We start from the raw sequence: 17,107 nt of genomic DNA, 5'->3' as shown, positions 1-17,107 counted from the left end.
TTTAAACATGTAAACCATGAAGTTGTTGTATATATATATACGACTAATTTGGTTGTGAAAAATATCCTCCCAATGCATAGTAAGAAATCTTTATGCTACTTCAGTTCATATGATTTAAAAATGACAAATACAGTGTATCCAATTTTAACAAATTAAAGCATGATATATGGTAAAACCGTATAAGTGAAATGTTAATACTTAATAGTTTTATATCACTTTTCAAAAATATGGAGACTTACAGAAATGTGTACTGTACTTATAATTACATCAGTATATAATTGGAATGGGACACAAACGGAAATTAAATAGAACAAAACTAAAGTTTGTTCCAAGGCTAGTGAATAAAAAATATGAATGGAACCAATAATTAACTTGCAATGGCATATTAGATTACGATTTACGAGCATCATTATCCAATTCCAGTCTGGCTTTACATCATTGTGTATATAATAATTAAATATATATCTCGCTGGTGAAAGATACATATCTAATAGACTAATAGAGTATCTTGATAAGTAGTTTTTTATGTTACACATCTAATAAAATACATGTGTTTGTAATATATCATCATACAAACAATATTAATCTTTATGTTTGTAATATGGTAACTAAGCGATAAATATTTCTTCAAAATATAATTACGTGCACATCGTAAGTTAAATTTGATTATCTTTGTTAAGCAATAATCTCCTTCAAACTCTAGATAAATTACAAAGGTCGGTGACCGCACGTTATGACGGTTAAACGGTAATGATATTACAAACAGAAGGAGAGGAATTGATATGTGCGTGTAAGCTTATTGGTTATTATGGGATTTAATCTCCAGTTAATTCTCATGCAGTTGACCCATATAGGAGTAGTAATAAAATATATACATGCAACTAGTAAATGATTACATGCATATAACACACCGGTTTTTAATTAAATATTTGGTGCTGAAACATGCATGCGCTTATTCAAATATGTTATACTCCGTATTAAGCTAATATAACATGTATAAGAGTCATATATATTAGGTACATGTTAAACTGCTGAAACCAAAAACTATCGTATATATATATATATTGATAGATAATTCATATAGCTAGCTAGCCAACACACGTAAACCATGGCCACCAAATCCTTTTCCAGCAACAGCAATTCTTATTCCTTCTCTAAGATGAACATCGACGAGAACGAATGGGTCGAAAGCATGCGTCAATCCATTGTAGCACAAGATCAGGAAGAGGATGAAAACGTCCCTGTCTGTATCTTCACGGTCCCTCAAGTACTTCTAGCGACTGATCCCGAATCCTACATCCCACAACAAATCGCGTTAGGCCCGTTCCACCATTGGCGCCCCGAGGTCTATGACATGCAAAGGTACAAGCTGGCTGCAGCCAGAAGAACACAAAAGCTTATGAACGTCAGCTTTGAACGCATCGTGGAGGTTATGAAGAAAAAAGAAGAGGCCCGAATCCGTTCTTGCTATCATAAGTATCTTGAAATGTCCGGAGATGCGTTAGTCTGGATGATGGCGGTTGACATGTCGTTTTTACTCGAATTTCTTCAAGTGTATTCAACTAAAGAAGAAGGCCGGGTGTTGAAGAAAGTTACTTCCTCCATGTCTCATTTGGTTGATGGTTCGGGGAAGAAACTATCACACATGGCTATTCTTCGTGACGTGGTGATGATGGAGAATCAGATTCCGATGTTTCTGATGAAGACGATGATGGAACATCAGCACAAGAAGGTTGTCAATTATCAAGAAAAGTCTACGGCTGAAGAGACATTGAAGAAGATGTTGATGGGGCTGTACCATGAGCTAACCCCCTTTCAAGAAAAAGAATTACCAAATGTTGACGTTGATGACTGTGATCACCTACTCGATTTTCTCTACCACATGACCGTCCCAAACAACAAAGAACGCGGCATCATGGAGGCTGAGATCATTGAGATAGAAGATGAAACTACCGGCGAAGTCAAGGATGGGGATGAAGGAGGGATTTATGCAAAAGATAGTGAAGTTCGGTCCTTCTTGGGGTATATATGGAGCCTTCTCTCCAAATCAAACACCAGGCTGGTGAAAATATTCAAGAAATTTTTTGCAAAACCAATGGCTTTGTTAATTAAATTGCCATGGAAGATCTTATCCAATCTTCCCCTGCTAAAACTCATGAAAGGGCCCATAGAGAGCATTCTCGAGAAATTCAGCGGTGAAGGAGATGAGAAATCTGAAGACGACCGTGGTGAACCGAAGGCGCCAACTATAGAGGAAATAACCATCCCATCTGTCACTGACATGGCCCAAGCCGGGATCCTTATTGCACCGGTGAATGGTGGAATATCAGACATTAGCTTTGATAACATAACATCTACACTTTACCTCCCTGTAGTTGATCTGGATGTAAACACTGAGGTGTATTTGAGAAACTTGGTAGCATACGAGGCGTGTGTTGCAGCTGGGCCGTTAGTGGTTGCTCGTTACACCGAGTTAATGAATGGAATAATCGACACAGAAGAAGACGCAAAGTATTTGAGAGAAAGAGGGATAGTGTTGAACCATTTGAAGAGTGATCAGGAGGTTGCGGATTTGTGGAATGGGATGAGTAAATCCGTGAAATTGACAAAAGTGCCAAAGATGGATAAAGTGATTGAGGATGTGAACAAGAGGTATGCTCAAACATGGAGGGTGAAAATTGCAAATTTCATGAACACATATGTGTTCGGATCTTGGAAGTTTCTAACCGTTTTGGTTGCCTTGTTCATGTTGTTGTTGACTGGACTACAAGCCTTCTGCTCCGTATACAGTTGTGCTCGTGCGTTTCATCAGATCCCGGATTTCCAAGGAGGAACCGATCAGGGGAATTAGCATATATTTGTTTTTTTTTTAATTTTAACTATTTTTTTACTTCATGTATTTATAATTATTAATTGTTTCCTCATGTAAAAGTAATGTTTTCAAAGGCGTTTATTTTGTAAATGTGTATGCTATATTTAATCATAGCCACCTACTAATCAGGACCATGATCATCAGCTTTAATAATTACTGAAATCATTTATAATACTATTACTTAGATAGATACATAGGGTTGTTCGTTTGCGCGTGTAGAATGTAAAAAGTCGTACTACCCGTATATATATCTTGATGGTATAGATGGGCTAGCTTTTTATATGTCAGGCCCTTGTTCTGAGCTGAAGTGTTTTGGATGTTTCTGGGCTAGCCCAATACTATTGGAATTTTGGTCCATTAAGCATATGATTGCGTTATTTGTTTTTTATAATATGATGTCATATATATTTCTGTTCTATTGAAATTAACTTTTCGTTTTGTTTTATTCTTAGAAAATGGGGTTAAGTTGGTTCATAGATCGATTTGAAAGATGCTACGTAACTTTCCCGTAACTAATAAATAATCGCTAGTGAACACTCGGAATTTCATTTTTCAACGCTTTCGTACATGCAAATTCAAAAGCAATATAGTAATTTTCCAATGTGGGGTGATATACTGTCCCACAGTATTTATTACTTGAAATTGATTTCACATGCAATAATTTAACACCACGGGACTCACGTGTTTAAACTTCTGCAACATGTGGTTGTAAACAAATCTGACGTAGTTTTCAATTTCAGAGGGAATAATAATGTTGGAGTACATAGTGAGTTAGTGACCTGGATCAGTACTATCTATGAGTATTATTGTTGCATCATATCTACGCATTGCTATTCCTAGATGTTATCCTTAATTGATTCGCTGTGTTAAGTTTGTTTTGTTTTTTTGAAGGGAAATTATTATACTCTTACTCTTAAGTCTTAAATTCTATTGATCAATTATGTGGAATATATATCTCTCCTTAGAGAAAGGTTGTAACACACTTTAAATATATTTATGCTCCCTAATACAGTTACAATACTCACGGTTTTAGTAACAAACGCAATGAAGTTCATTAGATATTAACTACCGTCTCTCTTTGTCCCAGCTAGCTAGGCGCAAACATGTACACTCATGGTTAATTTGAATCTCCACGTTTGTTTAATTTGTCACTAGTCATCATCATAATTTGCCAGTCACGAGCTAGAGTACGAGAGGTCGGTTTTTTTGTTCAAACTAACAAATTAATCCCCCTTTGATTATATACTTCAGGAAATTGTGGATTGAAATCTGGTTTTACACTTACGCATCATCATATCATTATCTCAATCAATATAATTAAATATAACTATCTACTGTATAATAATGCATACAGCCAAGGAATCTGATGTGTGTTTATATATAATAATGGTAAATAATAATAATCCCTTGGATAGATCCAACTTGTTTTCAATAATACCGAGATTAAAAAATACGCATTTTGTTTAATCAAACCGAGACGGAATCTTGTGATGAAATACTCTATAAAAGTTATCGTAGTACGTATTCAGCAAGATTACAAAATATATACAGATATATAGGAGTAATTGTTTAAACTACACTTATAAAACGTGAATAGAATGAAGTAATTTAATTAGTATGAAGTCGATCTAGAAATCCCAAAATACAGGTCAACGTACATCAGTTAATGATAACTAATCATTCAAGTAAGTTGTGTCTATATAAGAACCATATGTACGTGGTTTTAAGCTTCAAATGCAGAAGAAAAAAGAAACACCATTATTGACCATATATTCTTATTGGTCAACTCAATTTAACAAGTAGTTACTTACCATTAATTAATATGGCTACCAAATCATTCTCCAATTCCAGTTCATATTCTTTTTCCAACATGAACATCGACGAGAACCAATGGGTTGAAAGCTTGCGTAAATCGATTGTCGAACATGTAGAAGAAGAAGATGAAAAAGTCGCAGTTTGTATCTTCACAGTCCCGCAAGTACTTCTAGCCACCGATCCCGAATCCTACATCCCACAACAAATCGCGTTAGGCCCGTTCCACCATTGGCGCCCGGAGGTCTACGACATGCAAAGGTACAAGCTGGCTGCCGCCAGAAGAACACAGAAACTTATGAACGTCAGCTTTGAACGCATCGTGGAGGTTATGAAGACAAAAGACGAGGCTCGAATCCGTGGATGTTATCATAAGTTTCTTGACATGTCGGGGGATGCTCTAGTCTGGATGATGGCGGTTGACATGGCGTTTTTACTCGAATTCCTTCAAGTGTACTCCATGAAAGAAGAAGGCCGGGTGTTGAACAAAGTTAGTTCCTCGATGTCGCATTTGGTTGATGGTTCGGGGAAGAAGTTATCACATATGGCGATTCTTCGTGATTTAGTGATGGTGGAGAACCAGATCCCGTTGTTTCTAGTCAAGACGATGTTAGAACATCAGTACAAAAAAGGTACTGCCGATGATCAACAGAAGTCTGCTGAGGAGACGCTAAAGAAGATGCTCATGGGGTTGTACCATGAGCTTACACCCTTTCAAGAAAAGGAGCTGCCAAATGTTGACGTCAACGACTGCGACCACTTGCTCGATTTTCTCTACCATTTAACCGTGCCAAACAACAAAGAACTCGGTATCGCGGAGGCTGAAATTGACATTGTGGAAGAAGAAGAAGAAGGTATCGCTGAGGTGAAAGATGATGATGAGAAAGAAGGTGGTTTTGCGAAGCAGAGTGACCTTCGACGATTTATGGATTATATATGGAATTTAATCTCCAAATCAAATGCGGGCTTGGTGAATTTTTTCAAGAAACTCCTATTTGGAAAACCAATGGCTCTTTTAATGAAATTGCCTTGGAAGATCATTTCTAATCTTCCCATTCTTAAGCTCATGAAAGAACCTATGGAGCGTATGCTCGAGAGGTTCAAGGGTGAAGAAGAGGAGAAATCACAAGAAGATGGCGGCGAACCAAAGGCGCCGACTATAGAGGAGATCACCATCCCCTCTGTCACCGATATGGCCAACGCCGGGATCTTATTTTCACCGGTGAATGGTGGAATATCAGACATTAGTTTTGATCACATCACATCTACACTTTACCTCCCCGTGGTCGATTTGGATGTAAACACCGAAGTCTTGCTGAGAAACTTGGTGGCATACGAGGCGTGTGTTGCGGCCGGGCCGTTAGTGGTTGCTCGTTACACCGAGTTAATGAATGGAATAATCGACACAGAAGAAGATGCAAAGTTTTTGAGAGAAAGAGGGATAGTGTTGAACCATTTGAAGAGTGATAAAGAAGTTGCGGATTTGTGGAACGGGATGAGTAAGTCCGTGAAATTAACAAAAGTGCCAAACATGGATAAAGTGATTGAGGATGTGAACAAGAGGTATGCTCAAACATGGAGGGTCAAATTTGCAAATTTCATGAACACGTATGTGTTTGGATCATGGAAGTTTCTGACGATTTTGGCTGCTTTGTTTATGTTGTTTTTGACCGGATTACAATCCTTCTGTTCTGTCTATAGTTGTGCTCGTGTGTTCCATCAGCTACCGGATATCCAAGGAGGCGCAGATCAAGGAAACTAGGAATTAATGTAATTAAGTGGACTATATATATGTGTACGTAGTTTTTTATATTAGTTTTTTACCCTCATCGGTCTATATCATCTTTTAATCTCTCTTTTCTATTCTTTTTTCTTTTTTTTTTGTTTCTTTTATATACGGAGTATTTCAAAGCTTTTGCTATCTTCCGAGTCTACCTCAAGAGTCAATAATATGTATTTCTTTATTTAAGGTACCAAAGACTTTTGTCATAGATAAACGTTAATTAATTGTTTTAGATCTCTCTACTAATATATGATAATTAATATCCAAACCTCTAACAACTTCACGCCCAAACCTTAGAACTTTTGTATGTGTTGTGTAATTTTTAGTCAACTTGTAAGACATAGGTGGTGAAGGTTTAAGTTTATAAAGCTGTTTACCTGGAATTTTGTATTACCAAATCAGTAGAAACCGGATTTGGCATTTCCAGTCTTTTGCTATGTGTCAAACCCGGCCATTTGGTTGTTATAAAGTATGCATGAAAGTCTAAAGTCCGAATTAGCATTTTTGCAATTTGACAAAAAGTATATAAAGCGAGATGAAATTACTCTAAAGCGCGAAAAGTGTCAAGCCTTTGTCTATGGCAAAAAGTAGGCCTATAAACACGGTTGTAATGGAACTAGTTATGTGTTCAAAATCTGCCAATTTCAATTCCGGGTTAATGAGGAATGGCAATTCCACTTTTATATATATATATATATATATATACCACTTTTACAAGCATACGTCTTAACAAATCGGCCATCCTTTATTTTAACGCAAGAATAATTTTATTAATGAATAAATGCATATGATCTACTAGGAAAGTACTAGAGATCATAAACCATAAGGTTAAGAAATACAACCCAGAATTTATAAAACAAAACTTCAGAAACTTCACAAAGTACATAACTTCTCAAAAAGGTTGTTTCCGTATGTCTACTCTATATATAGTTAGCATATGTATTCCATTTTAGTTCTCTCTGTGACAATAATGGGGTATCTACCTGCTTAACGTAAGATTCAAAGTATTAGACAACATTTAATTCTTTCTAAGTATCTCACTGATATTCGTTTATATTGAAGTATTATTATTTGACCTCGAATAATTGCACTGCAAAATATTTTGATGTGAAATGGGTCTTTAGAGCACCTCCAATGGTCAAGCTATTGGCTAAAAATCTTTTTAAAAAGCTTTTCATCAAATTATTGCTCCAATGGTTAAACCTCAAAAAAAGTCTTTAATACTTTTTAATTATGAAACAAAGATGAGAGAGTGTGTAAAATTTTTTCAAAGACTTAAAATTTTTTAAGCTATTTGGAAAAAGCTTTTCACTTCAGTGGTAAAAAAGTTATCCAAAAGCTTGATGAAATAGTAAAAAGCTTTATAAAGGCTTCATTGGAGATATCCTTAGTTAGAGCTAAGCTCGATTATTATTATATATTTAGCCAACTGAGCATGCACAATGGCTTGTGGGGGGAGTTGCCTATTTTATTGCATTAATGCACGAGGACATGACTTTAGTCTTTCTTTTTAAGCGTGTCGATAACCAGTTGATCTAATTTTACTAATTTGAGAAAATAAAAATTATGGACTGAAAAAATTGTTGGATATTTTAGTGTAATTGGGGTTAACTTGTTTGATCAATAACGTCATAATAATACATCATATAGGATTGGAGGTGCGAAATACACGCCTATTTGAATTTATTATGACCTTAGGACACTAGCAGGTTTTTTCGGAAAACTCTATTTATTCTGGTGGGGTCCGGGGGCAGCGCCCCTGGGAGCGGGGTCCAAGGGGCAGAGCCCTTGGCTGGGGTCGAGCCAAATTCGAGGGACTAAATTTTTTATTTCCATTGAATTGTTATGGTAAAACTCCTTCCGAAAATTTTATTTTCGGAATTCGAGGGACTAAATTTGCCAAATTCGAAACATGAAACTGCCTAAAAGGCAGTTATTGGGCCTAATTCAACATCCCGTAACAGGATTATATGATCATTCGATTCTTTTCTCTTTTTTTTCTTTCTCTAGTTCTTTTTCTCTCAAACACATCCACACAGAAAATTCTTAGTCTTTGATTGTATCTGATTGAATAGTTTGGGTGAACCGCCAAATTGATTCAATCTGAAAGCGATCACGTGCCTTCAAAGATTGATTATATCCGGTTATTTTGTTTGTTATCTCGAATTTCCCCAACAAAAATTTATACCAACAAATTAACCTGCTTTTAGCAAAAATATATACTTTTACTTATTATGCCCATAAACTCAAGTTGATCTATGATGGTAAGCCGTGAATGGCTTAATTAGTTAACTTTGAAATCTCATAATTAAGTCGATAAGCCAATAGTATAAGTCGGGCTAAAATGTATGTATTATTAATGAATGTCACATCCAACACCGTGTGGCATCTCTATATCACATATTATAAAGAAAATGTCTATGCTAAATTGACAACCAAATTTTGCCATATATAATAATTATTTGCTGTAGATCGACAATTATCTATTTTCTAATACTAACATTTTTGTAATTGTTGTAGATATCAATGATTTGTTTTGTTATTATCACCTTCTAATTAATAAAAACATATAATGACATTTTGGTAGTATTGTTCACTTTTTTCTTTCTATTAACAACTTTGCATGATTATTTGGTAGCATAAAAAATTTATTTATAATATAATACCACATAACGTAATGGAAATGAAAGTAAAACTTTATTTATTTACATAGTTACATAAGATAATGAAAACCATAGTAGACGCCAACATACACTAATTTATATACGAGTATATATTTTCGAAAGTCTAAAAATTAGTGTGTTCCAAAGACTAAAGGTAGACGCCAAATATACATCAGGTTTCATTATTAATTTACATAATTACATAAGATAATGAAAACTATAGTCAAGCTTGGAATTGAATATGCAACATGGATGAAGTATTTAAGAATTAACCTCCAGCTAAATTTGTTCTTTCATTCTTAATCCGCAGAAAGGAAATTAAGCCGTCGTTGAATTTTGAGGACGGAAACCTCAAATCTTATCTTTGTTTATTTAGAGAAGCATTAATTAGTTGCAACAATTCGATCCGTTATGCCAACTCTAACTGACCCATATATTATGGGTATGTTTGGCACAAAAGCTTGGAACTGAGGTTGTAGTTAAGGGTTAGGGGCTGGGTTTTTTTTTCCAACTCTCTTTCTATGAGCTATTATTTTAAAGACCTTTTGGAGCTTTTAGGAGTTTTTCAAGACTGGAGCTTTTGATTTCTTATGTATTGCCAAACAGGGCTATAATTTTCAAATGAGCTTATTTTTAAAAGCTAAGGGCTTTTAAGCCTTTAAAAGCCCCTAAAAAGCCTTTGTCAAACGGTCCCTATAAGAAGGGGATTTTCTCAAATAACTTGACTAGTCAAGTTAGGAGGATCTTAACTCTTGATTTTCTTTAATTGAAAATCAAAGACCTAAATTCAATAATAATAATTAGATCTTGACTCTTGATTTTCTCCCAACTTGACTAATCAAGTTGGGAGAACTTTAAAAAATCCCCTTCCTATATCATATGGTGGTATAACAAACTTTTTGAAAGCGCTTACGTCCGTACACACAAAATATCCAAATCCAGTGATATACAGTAAAAGACTTGAAAAGTTGTCAAAATAATGTATGCGACCACATTTGGCCAGCGCATAACACATGTGACACCTTAATTTTTGTCTTGTCATAATTAAAATCCCACTACCTTGTGTGGAAACATGTTTCCAATAATGCAGAAATTTTGAATTTTCACGTTTAATTTGTGAATTGCGATTTATCACCTACCACTAGCTAAACGAGTTAATCTATTAATAAACTAAAATAGAATTAAGATGTTTTTGAAATGACACGTAACGTAATCTTTGATTGATACATGTGTTTTTAATTAATTAATTAATTTTATTAAGTTATCTTTATATTTTTATTAATTGTATAATTATATATAAATTCAATTTCCTTATTAGAGTTAGAATTAAACTCCAACACTGTATTGTTTAGTTGGCTTAAGAGTGGAGAGGAAAGGAGAGAGGAGAGGAAGTTTTCCTTCCTAATCACCTCAAAAATGAGAGAAAAAGTCTTGGAAGCAAAAACAACTACATTTTCCTCTCTTCTCCTCTCCACTCATTCCCTTTCCACACTTAAAAAAACCTCAAGACTATATTTTATCATCTCCATACCTCTCCTTTCCCCACTTAAAAAAATCTTAAGAATGAATTTTATAGTTTTTCCTCTCCTCTCCTCTCCTTTCCACACTTAATCTAAACAATAGAGTGTAACTCTTGGCAATTCCCTTATTAGACTTAGAATTAAACTCTAACTCTCGGTTATAGATACAAAACACATTATAACTTAATTTGATTGATCATTTTTATATTAATAAAATTGTCTAATTTTTTTCTCTAACTCTTATTCAACTTCTATTACTTATATACTACTTATGTGAAGACTTAAAAAATTTAAATTTACGATCCGAAATCACAAGGCTATTTGTCGTCATCAACTATGCTTACAAGTTCCGATTTTGATTTGATTTTAAAAACTTAAGGTAAATCCAAAATTTTAACTAAACATATATTATATTTATCATTAATGTTTATTATAATTACTATCTATCATCGGTTTACTTTGATTACAGTTTATTTCATAGTAGACAACTAGACATATTCGAATTTCTTTATAACATAACCTATATAACTACCGTACATCTTATGGGTATTAGGACTAGTATATATATATATATATAAAAACGAGATGAATTCATTCGCAAAAAAATATACATATAGAAGCACGCAAATTAAACTGTAAAATAAGAATTACACATGTAAGTGTAAAATCTTATTTGACAATTCACCGATTACTAAAATTGTACCAACTGACCAACCCTGAGCGTGGACCCTATTAGTTTCGGTGTAAAGACATAAGTTAGGTGCGTCGCTAGCTAATAGTAGTGTAAAAGAAATCTCAAACTTTAGTTTTACTATTGAAATAAATATAGTGTTTAGTTTCATCTAATTGCATATATATATATATCCAAATATACCATTGGAATTACAAATATTCCTAATTAAAATTCAAAATTATAAATATCTTCAAGCTTATCGTTTAAAGGTTTTAAATAAAATAAAACAAGTATTAAAGTAAAACAAATTAATTCAACAATAGGTTTTTATACACTGAAGATCACCGTGCATCATCAAAATCATCGTGCATCAATTGCTTCTTAAATCTTCGTGCATCAATTTAACCATGATCTAAGGGTCAAGATCTTGTCTATTTTGTTTTACTTAAATACTTGTTTTACAATACTCAGCCCCATCATTTAAATATAGAAATATAGCCATTTATATTAATTTCATTAAATATAATTTATATTATGACTCTTATATCCTTTTGAAAACGTAAATACATTTGTCTCCATCCAACAAATTTTAGTGAAAGTCTGAAAATCATTTTCTTCACAAGACTCTTCTCTAAATTTACTTAATTAGTTTTTTGACCTCGGGCGTTGCCCCAGGATCAACGTTGTGTCATGCAAACATACATACAATATTACTTAAAATTTTGGACACTTAAAGTTTATTATAATGGGTAGAAACTAAAAAAAATATAGGTGACTAAAACTAATAATTTGACGGTAAAAGTTAGAAGTCTTAAAATAAAATATATAAAGTAAAAAAAAAAAAAAAAGTTTTGATGATTAAAGTTGGGGCCCAATGTTAATTGATAAAAGTAAACACTTTAGAAGTAAATTGTATTTAAGTTTATAAAGAAAAAGTTAGACTAAAGTTAAGAATTCAAAAGTTAAGTAGTTTACAAAAAGTTAGACTAAGTTTGTATAAAAAAAAGGTTATACTAAAGTTAACAATTTAAGAGTTAAGTAGTTTACAAAAAGTTAGACTAAAGTTAAAAAGCCAAAAATTAAGTGTTAAAAATATAAAATTCTCTAACGTATATATTCGTAAAAAAAAAAAAAGTTATATGAGTTAGACTAAAGTTAAGTAGTTTACAAAAAAGTTGGACAAAGTTTATATAAAAAAAAAAGTTAGACTAAAGTTAAGAATTTAAAAGTTAAGTAGTTTACAAAAGTTAGACTGAAGTTAAAAAACCAAAAATTAAATATTGAAAATAAGAAATTCTAAACGTATACAATCTCTAAAAAAAGAGAAAGAGAAAATACAAAAATTTAATGGGCTGTTGATTATGTTATTCATTTAGTTTGATGGGCCAAGTACTTATGACGGTGGCCCAAACTAATTTACAACCGATCTGGTTTATGTGTGGTTCTCCAAAAATTGGGAGGTGATATTTGTATCACAAACTTTGATATATCTATCACTATTATGCATTACTGACTTGTATAATCAGTTATAAAACTTGTATAATGGGATAGATGAATCAAAAATGGTGGTAAGTTTATCAATTCCCCCAAAAATTGTTTTGAATGGCCGTTTGCAATGGTCCATCTTTAAAAGTAGAGTAGAAAATAAGAAAAAAAAAGATTAATATCTTTTGCTACGTAGTTGCTACGGTCAAAGCTACCGTATTTTGGAGAGGCCCCCGACTTTTAGTCTTTGTTATATACTCGTAATTGGCTAGTCGGCATATTGTCCGTAAACTACATCACATGGCAATATGGCATGATAATCGTATGGGAAGTGATAACACTTATTAACCAATTACAACAAATATACACAGTTTACTATACAGTTTACAAATGTGTAAAGCATATATTGTTGTAGATGGCTAATAAGTGTTGTAGATATATCACTCCCCTAATCGTATACAAACACAAACACGAATGTCATAACTGTTAAAAAAAAAGAAAGTTTGAAAAAGTTGTAAACCATTGACCTTTAATTTTTAATCTAAACTTTACCACACTTTCAATTAATTTTACAATTGCGCATTTGAAATGTAGCTTTGGTCCTTTTTTGGCCAATTTTATTTCTGTAGTTTATCAAAATACCTTGAATTGGTTTTACTTGATGTTCAATCATGCCTTTTCTTTTGCCCGCATTTCGTATCGAGATAAGTAAGGCAAAAATATAATGAAAACAAGTTTGAGAGATAATTCTATAAAGCTGATAATATGTATGATCGAAGTATAGAACAATGGAAGTACAAAACTACACAATGAAATTAAAGCTGAGGGCGGGTGAGGGTGACCAAGATCCACTATAAAAACAAATGGATACCGTTCATGACTTCATGTTGGGCTAGAAGACTGTTTAAACTCGTTTTGGCTCAATTCAATTCTTACTATTTTTTAAATGAGATACTCCGTAGTAGCTAGTAATTAGCATTCGAGACATCACAAAAACATTCAATTAGACATTATGCAGAACTCGAATTATGCATGTCTAGGATAAAATTCATGACTCTTGAAAACCATCTTAATAATCCACTCACTCCTACAAAAGTAGAAAGTAAGATTCGAATCTTGGTGGATTTCTACACTGTCTATTTTTTATAAATTAAGTTCAAGTTGCACTACCTGACATTTTTTGCAAAGTGACCATACAGCTTGACCCGCAGCAGTACCTTGACCAACTCCAGGTCCAATAGAAGCAAGCCCTACAGCCAATCCAGCAGCAATAACGGAAGCGGCAGAAATCAGTGGATTCATGATAAGTTCCTCGTACAAAAAAAAATGGTTAATGATACATTCAACCAATGAACTATGACTTAATTATTCCATGCTACGATTCGTCCAGTCGAAGTAACTACGAACTTCGAATTCAAGTAATAACATTCTTGAATAATCAAAACTATTTTGATATCTCTTTTTTAGTTTCTCTCGAGAAAGTCTTTATGAATCCATACGACTTTTGATTTTCTGTTTCTTTGTCCCGAACCGCTCTTTGAATTCTTCGATTTTTTTCATCCATTTATTAATTCAACTCACAGTCACAGATTAGACATAAGGATTTCTATAGAATCCCCATCTACATTCACATTCAATTAGTAGGTCAAATTAGATAGCTCATATCTAACAAGACAATATCTAATATTACATATATATGTCTTTCTTACACAATGTAAACTAACTCTTTCTTCATCTTGAATTCAATTAGATTTGCTAAGGATGCGTCTAACGCTTGATAAAAGTTAACTTACCTAACTTTTGAAAGAGTTTTATACTTTTAAAATCATTAGCCTTATTTTTATATATTTTCATGCTTATATTATTAGCCTTTATTTTAAAATTATAAACCCTTATTTTAAATTTATAAATTAAAGTCTTAGATCGGATATTTTTCTGTAAGAAACTTCTCTATTTTCGGGTAGAGTGTTTATATCATACCTCTTTCATTTATTTTGAGACTGGGTATACTTATATCCAAATATACAGCACTTTAGTAGTCATACCTAATATCGCAATTAGCACAACGGAAAAACTTATTTGTGACTAGCTATAGTATATATATTAATAATTAATGATATACTATTGTGACAAAATATGAAACGGTATCGCATAAAGAGGAGTCCTTTAATTATTATTATTATCTACAATCCGGCCCTAACAAACTTATTAATCACCTTTTTTTCCAAATGATAATTTAATTTACTAAAATTATCTTTCCCATGTAATTATATTGTCAACCTATCATTTAACATATCAACTTTACCTGTTTACCCTTACTATTAATAATATTTATTATGAAATATTAATATTTTTCTTATTCATTTATACAATTTAACTTTTTTTTATATAGTTACCTTATTCAATTATTATTTAGATTTTTATATATAACTTATATTTTACAATAATCTTCGATCAATAATAAAAAAAATAATACATTAATGTAGTTCATTTATCGGAATATCATCATCTGTATTATCATACCGGCCGACCTTTCGTTGTTCAAAAGGAATACTATTCCACCATCTATGAAACTACGATAATCATTTTCAAAAATCATTGAACACCACCCAAAACATAAAAAATAAATAAATACTCCGTAAATAAATAAAGTTGAAAAGATATATACACCTTTATTTGAGTTCAATTCACATATAACCAAAATGAATGGACATCCATCTTCCAATTCCATTAATGATATGCATAGTTATCGTCTAAAAGAATAACGGGAATTATATCTTATATGCTCGATCCATTTATTAACATGCTCCATTTTATATCAGTAACATGTACCAACTTTGCCGGCAAAAAAATTAAAAATAAAATTATGTTACCAATATATATCGAGTTGTATTTTGGATTATTAATTAGTTGTGTTATTTCACGGTTCACAACTTCACATGCATTTATATATCATTGATCCACATATATAACTGTAAATTAATAGTACTACCAATTAATGTCGGTAATACTATCCACGTAATTGTTCATCAAAGGACGAATCATTGGTTAAATGCTTGTACGTGTAGCTAGATAGAGTAAAACAGAACCTTAGTTTGATGTTTAGCTAGTAAGAATATATGCATGTAAATTATATAACGGTAGCCATCCTTTGAAGAACTTGATAGATATTGTAATTGGATGATACAAAAAACAAAAACAAAAACAAAACCGAGACTACGCATAGATATATGTATAAGATGAGATGAGATGAGATAATAAGTGGACAGGAGAACAGGGGCTTAATTGATTAAGTTAGATAATGCATTGCTCAAATGTGAAACGCCCATACAAAAACATTGTTCACGTTGCTATATACAACAAGAAGTTAAATACAGTACATATAATAGTGATATGGTCGATGAGCCCATATTGAGGAGCCAGATCGATCGCCACACGTGTCAAGGACATTATGTTTCCGGCCCGTTAATAAAATAAAAATAGTTATCCATATGCTTTTTGAGTGGATGGAATGCCTTTACATGATCTATAAGAAAGTTAAAAAAATGTAATGGTTGTCATTATCAGATTTAGAAGACGCTAATAACTAAAATACCATAAGTTAAAGATCAATACCATAATTAATTCTCTTTATATAATAATAATAATAATAATAATAATAATAACAACAACATAGCATGTGACTTAATGCTAGTAAATCCAACAAAAGTTTCATGGCTCTACCACCTTCGAAATTCTTTTTATAATGGACTTTTAACCTAACCATTTACTTTTCTAGAACACATTACTGACACATACTTTTGCTATTGACAAAATTCGCTAAATTGATGTTTAATTAACTCGGGTTTTAGCTAAATTTCTTATCAATGAAATCTTATATGGGATTTATTAACCATAGGTTATAGCAAAATTAATTTGTTATTTATGGAATGCAAACATCATATCAGTATACTAACATTTCTATAATTATATATAACTACGAGTATTATAATACTGACCAACGAACGAGTTTAGACGATTGATGTAAAGGACGGCAGAACCAACATTAAGGTTGCCGAACAGTTTTCATAACTAACAAGTATAAACTTAAGTACAAAATTCAATTACACAACTTGGGGTTACTAACTAACTTACAATTACATAAATTCATAAAAATAATACTAAAAATATAAAGTTTTATAAAAATCATGGGGTTGCGCGCCATGACCACCACATAGTTCTTCCACTTGTAAAAGATAATGATATAAAGGATAGAAAATTTATTTTAGAAGTTAAGAGTTAAATGTTGTAAACTAACTT

The 17,107-nt window shown here is 32.5% G+C and overlaps 2 protein-coding genes across 2 annotated transcripts; both read left to right on the top strand.

The window, feature by feature from the left end:
- Positions 1-1,108: 1,108 nt before the first annotated feature.
- On the top strand, positions 1,109-2,851 carry LOC122588340 (putative UPF0481 protein At3g02645). The gene has a single exon (XM_043760449.1). It carries the CDS (start codon positions 1,109-1,111, stop codon positions 2,849-2,851), a length of 1,743 nt encoding a protein of 580 aa, XP_043616384.1.
- Positions 2,852-4,604: 1,753 nt separating this feature from the next.
- LOC122587283 (putative UPF0481 protein At3g02645) lies at positions 4,605-6,547 on the top strand. The gene has a single exon (XM_043759405.1). The coding sequence runs from the start codon at positions 4,695-4,697 to the stop codon at positions 6,444-6,446; it is 1,752 nt and encodes a 583-aa protein (XP_043615340.1). The 5' UTR covers positions 4,605-4,694; the 3' UTR covers positions 6,447-6,547.
- The last annotated feature ends 10,560 nt before the right edge of the window (positions 6,548-17,107 follow it).

This window comes from Erigeron canadensis, chromosome 2 (assembly GCF_010389155.1).
Source record: "Erigeron canadensis isolate Cc75 chromosome 2, C_canadensis_v1, whole genome shotgun sequence".
Taxonomy (NCBI): Eukaryota; Viridiplantae; Streptophyta; class Magnoliopsida; order Asterales; family Asteraceae; genus Erigeron; species Erigeron canadensis.
Note: the sequence above shows the minus strand (reverse complement) of the source record. Positions and strands in the feature narration are given on the sequence as shown.

What these genes read in the sequence shown, in the direction of transcription:
- LOC122587283 (XM_043759405.1), top strand. Translation starts at nt 4,695, where the DNA reads ATGGCTACCAAATCATTCTCCAATTCCAGTTCATATTCTTTTTCCAAC.
- LOC122588340 (XM_043760449.1), top strand. Translation starts at nt 1,109, where the DNA reads ATGGCCACCAAATCCTTTTCCAGCAACAGCAATTCTTATTCCTTCTCT.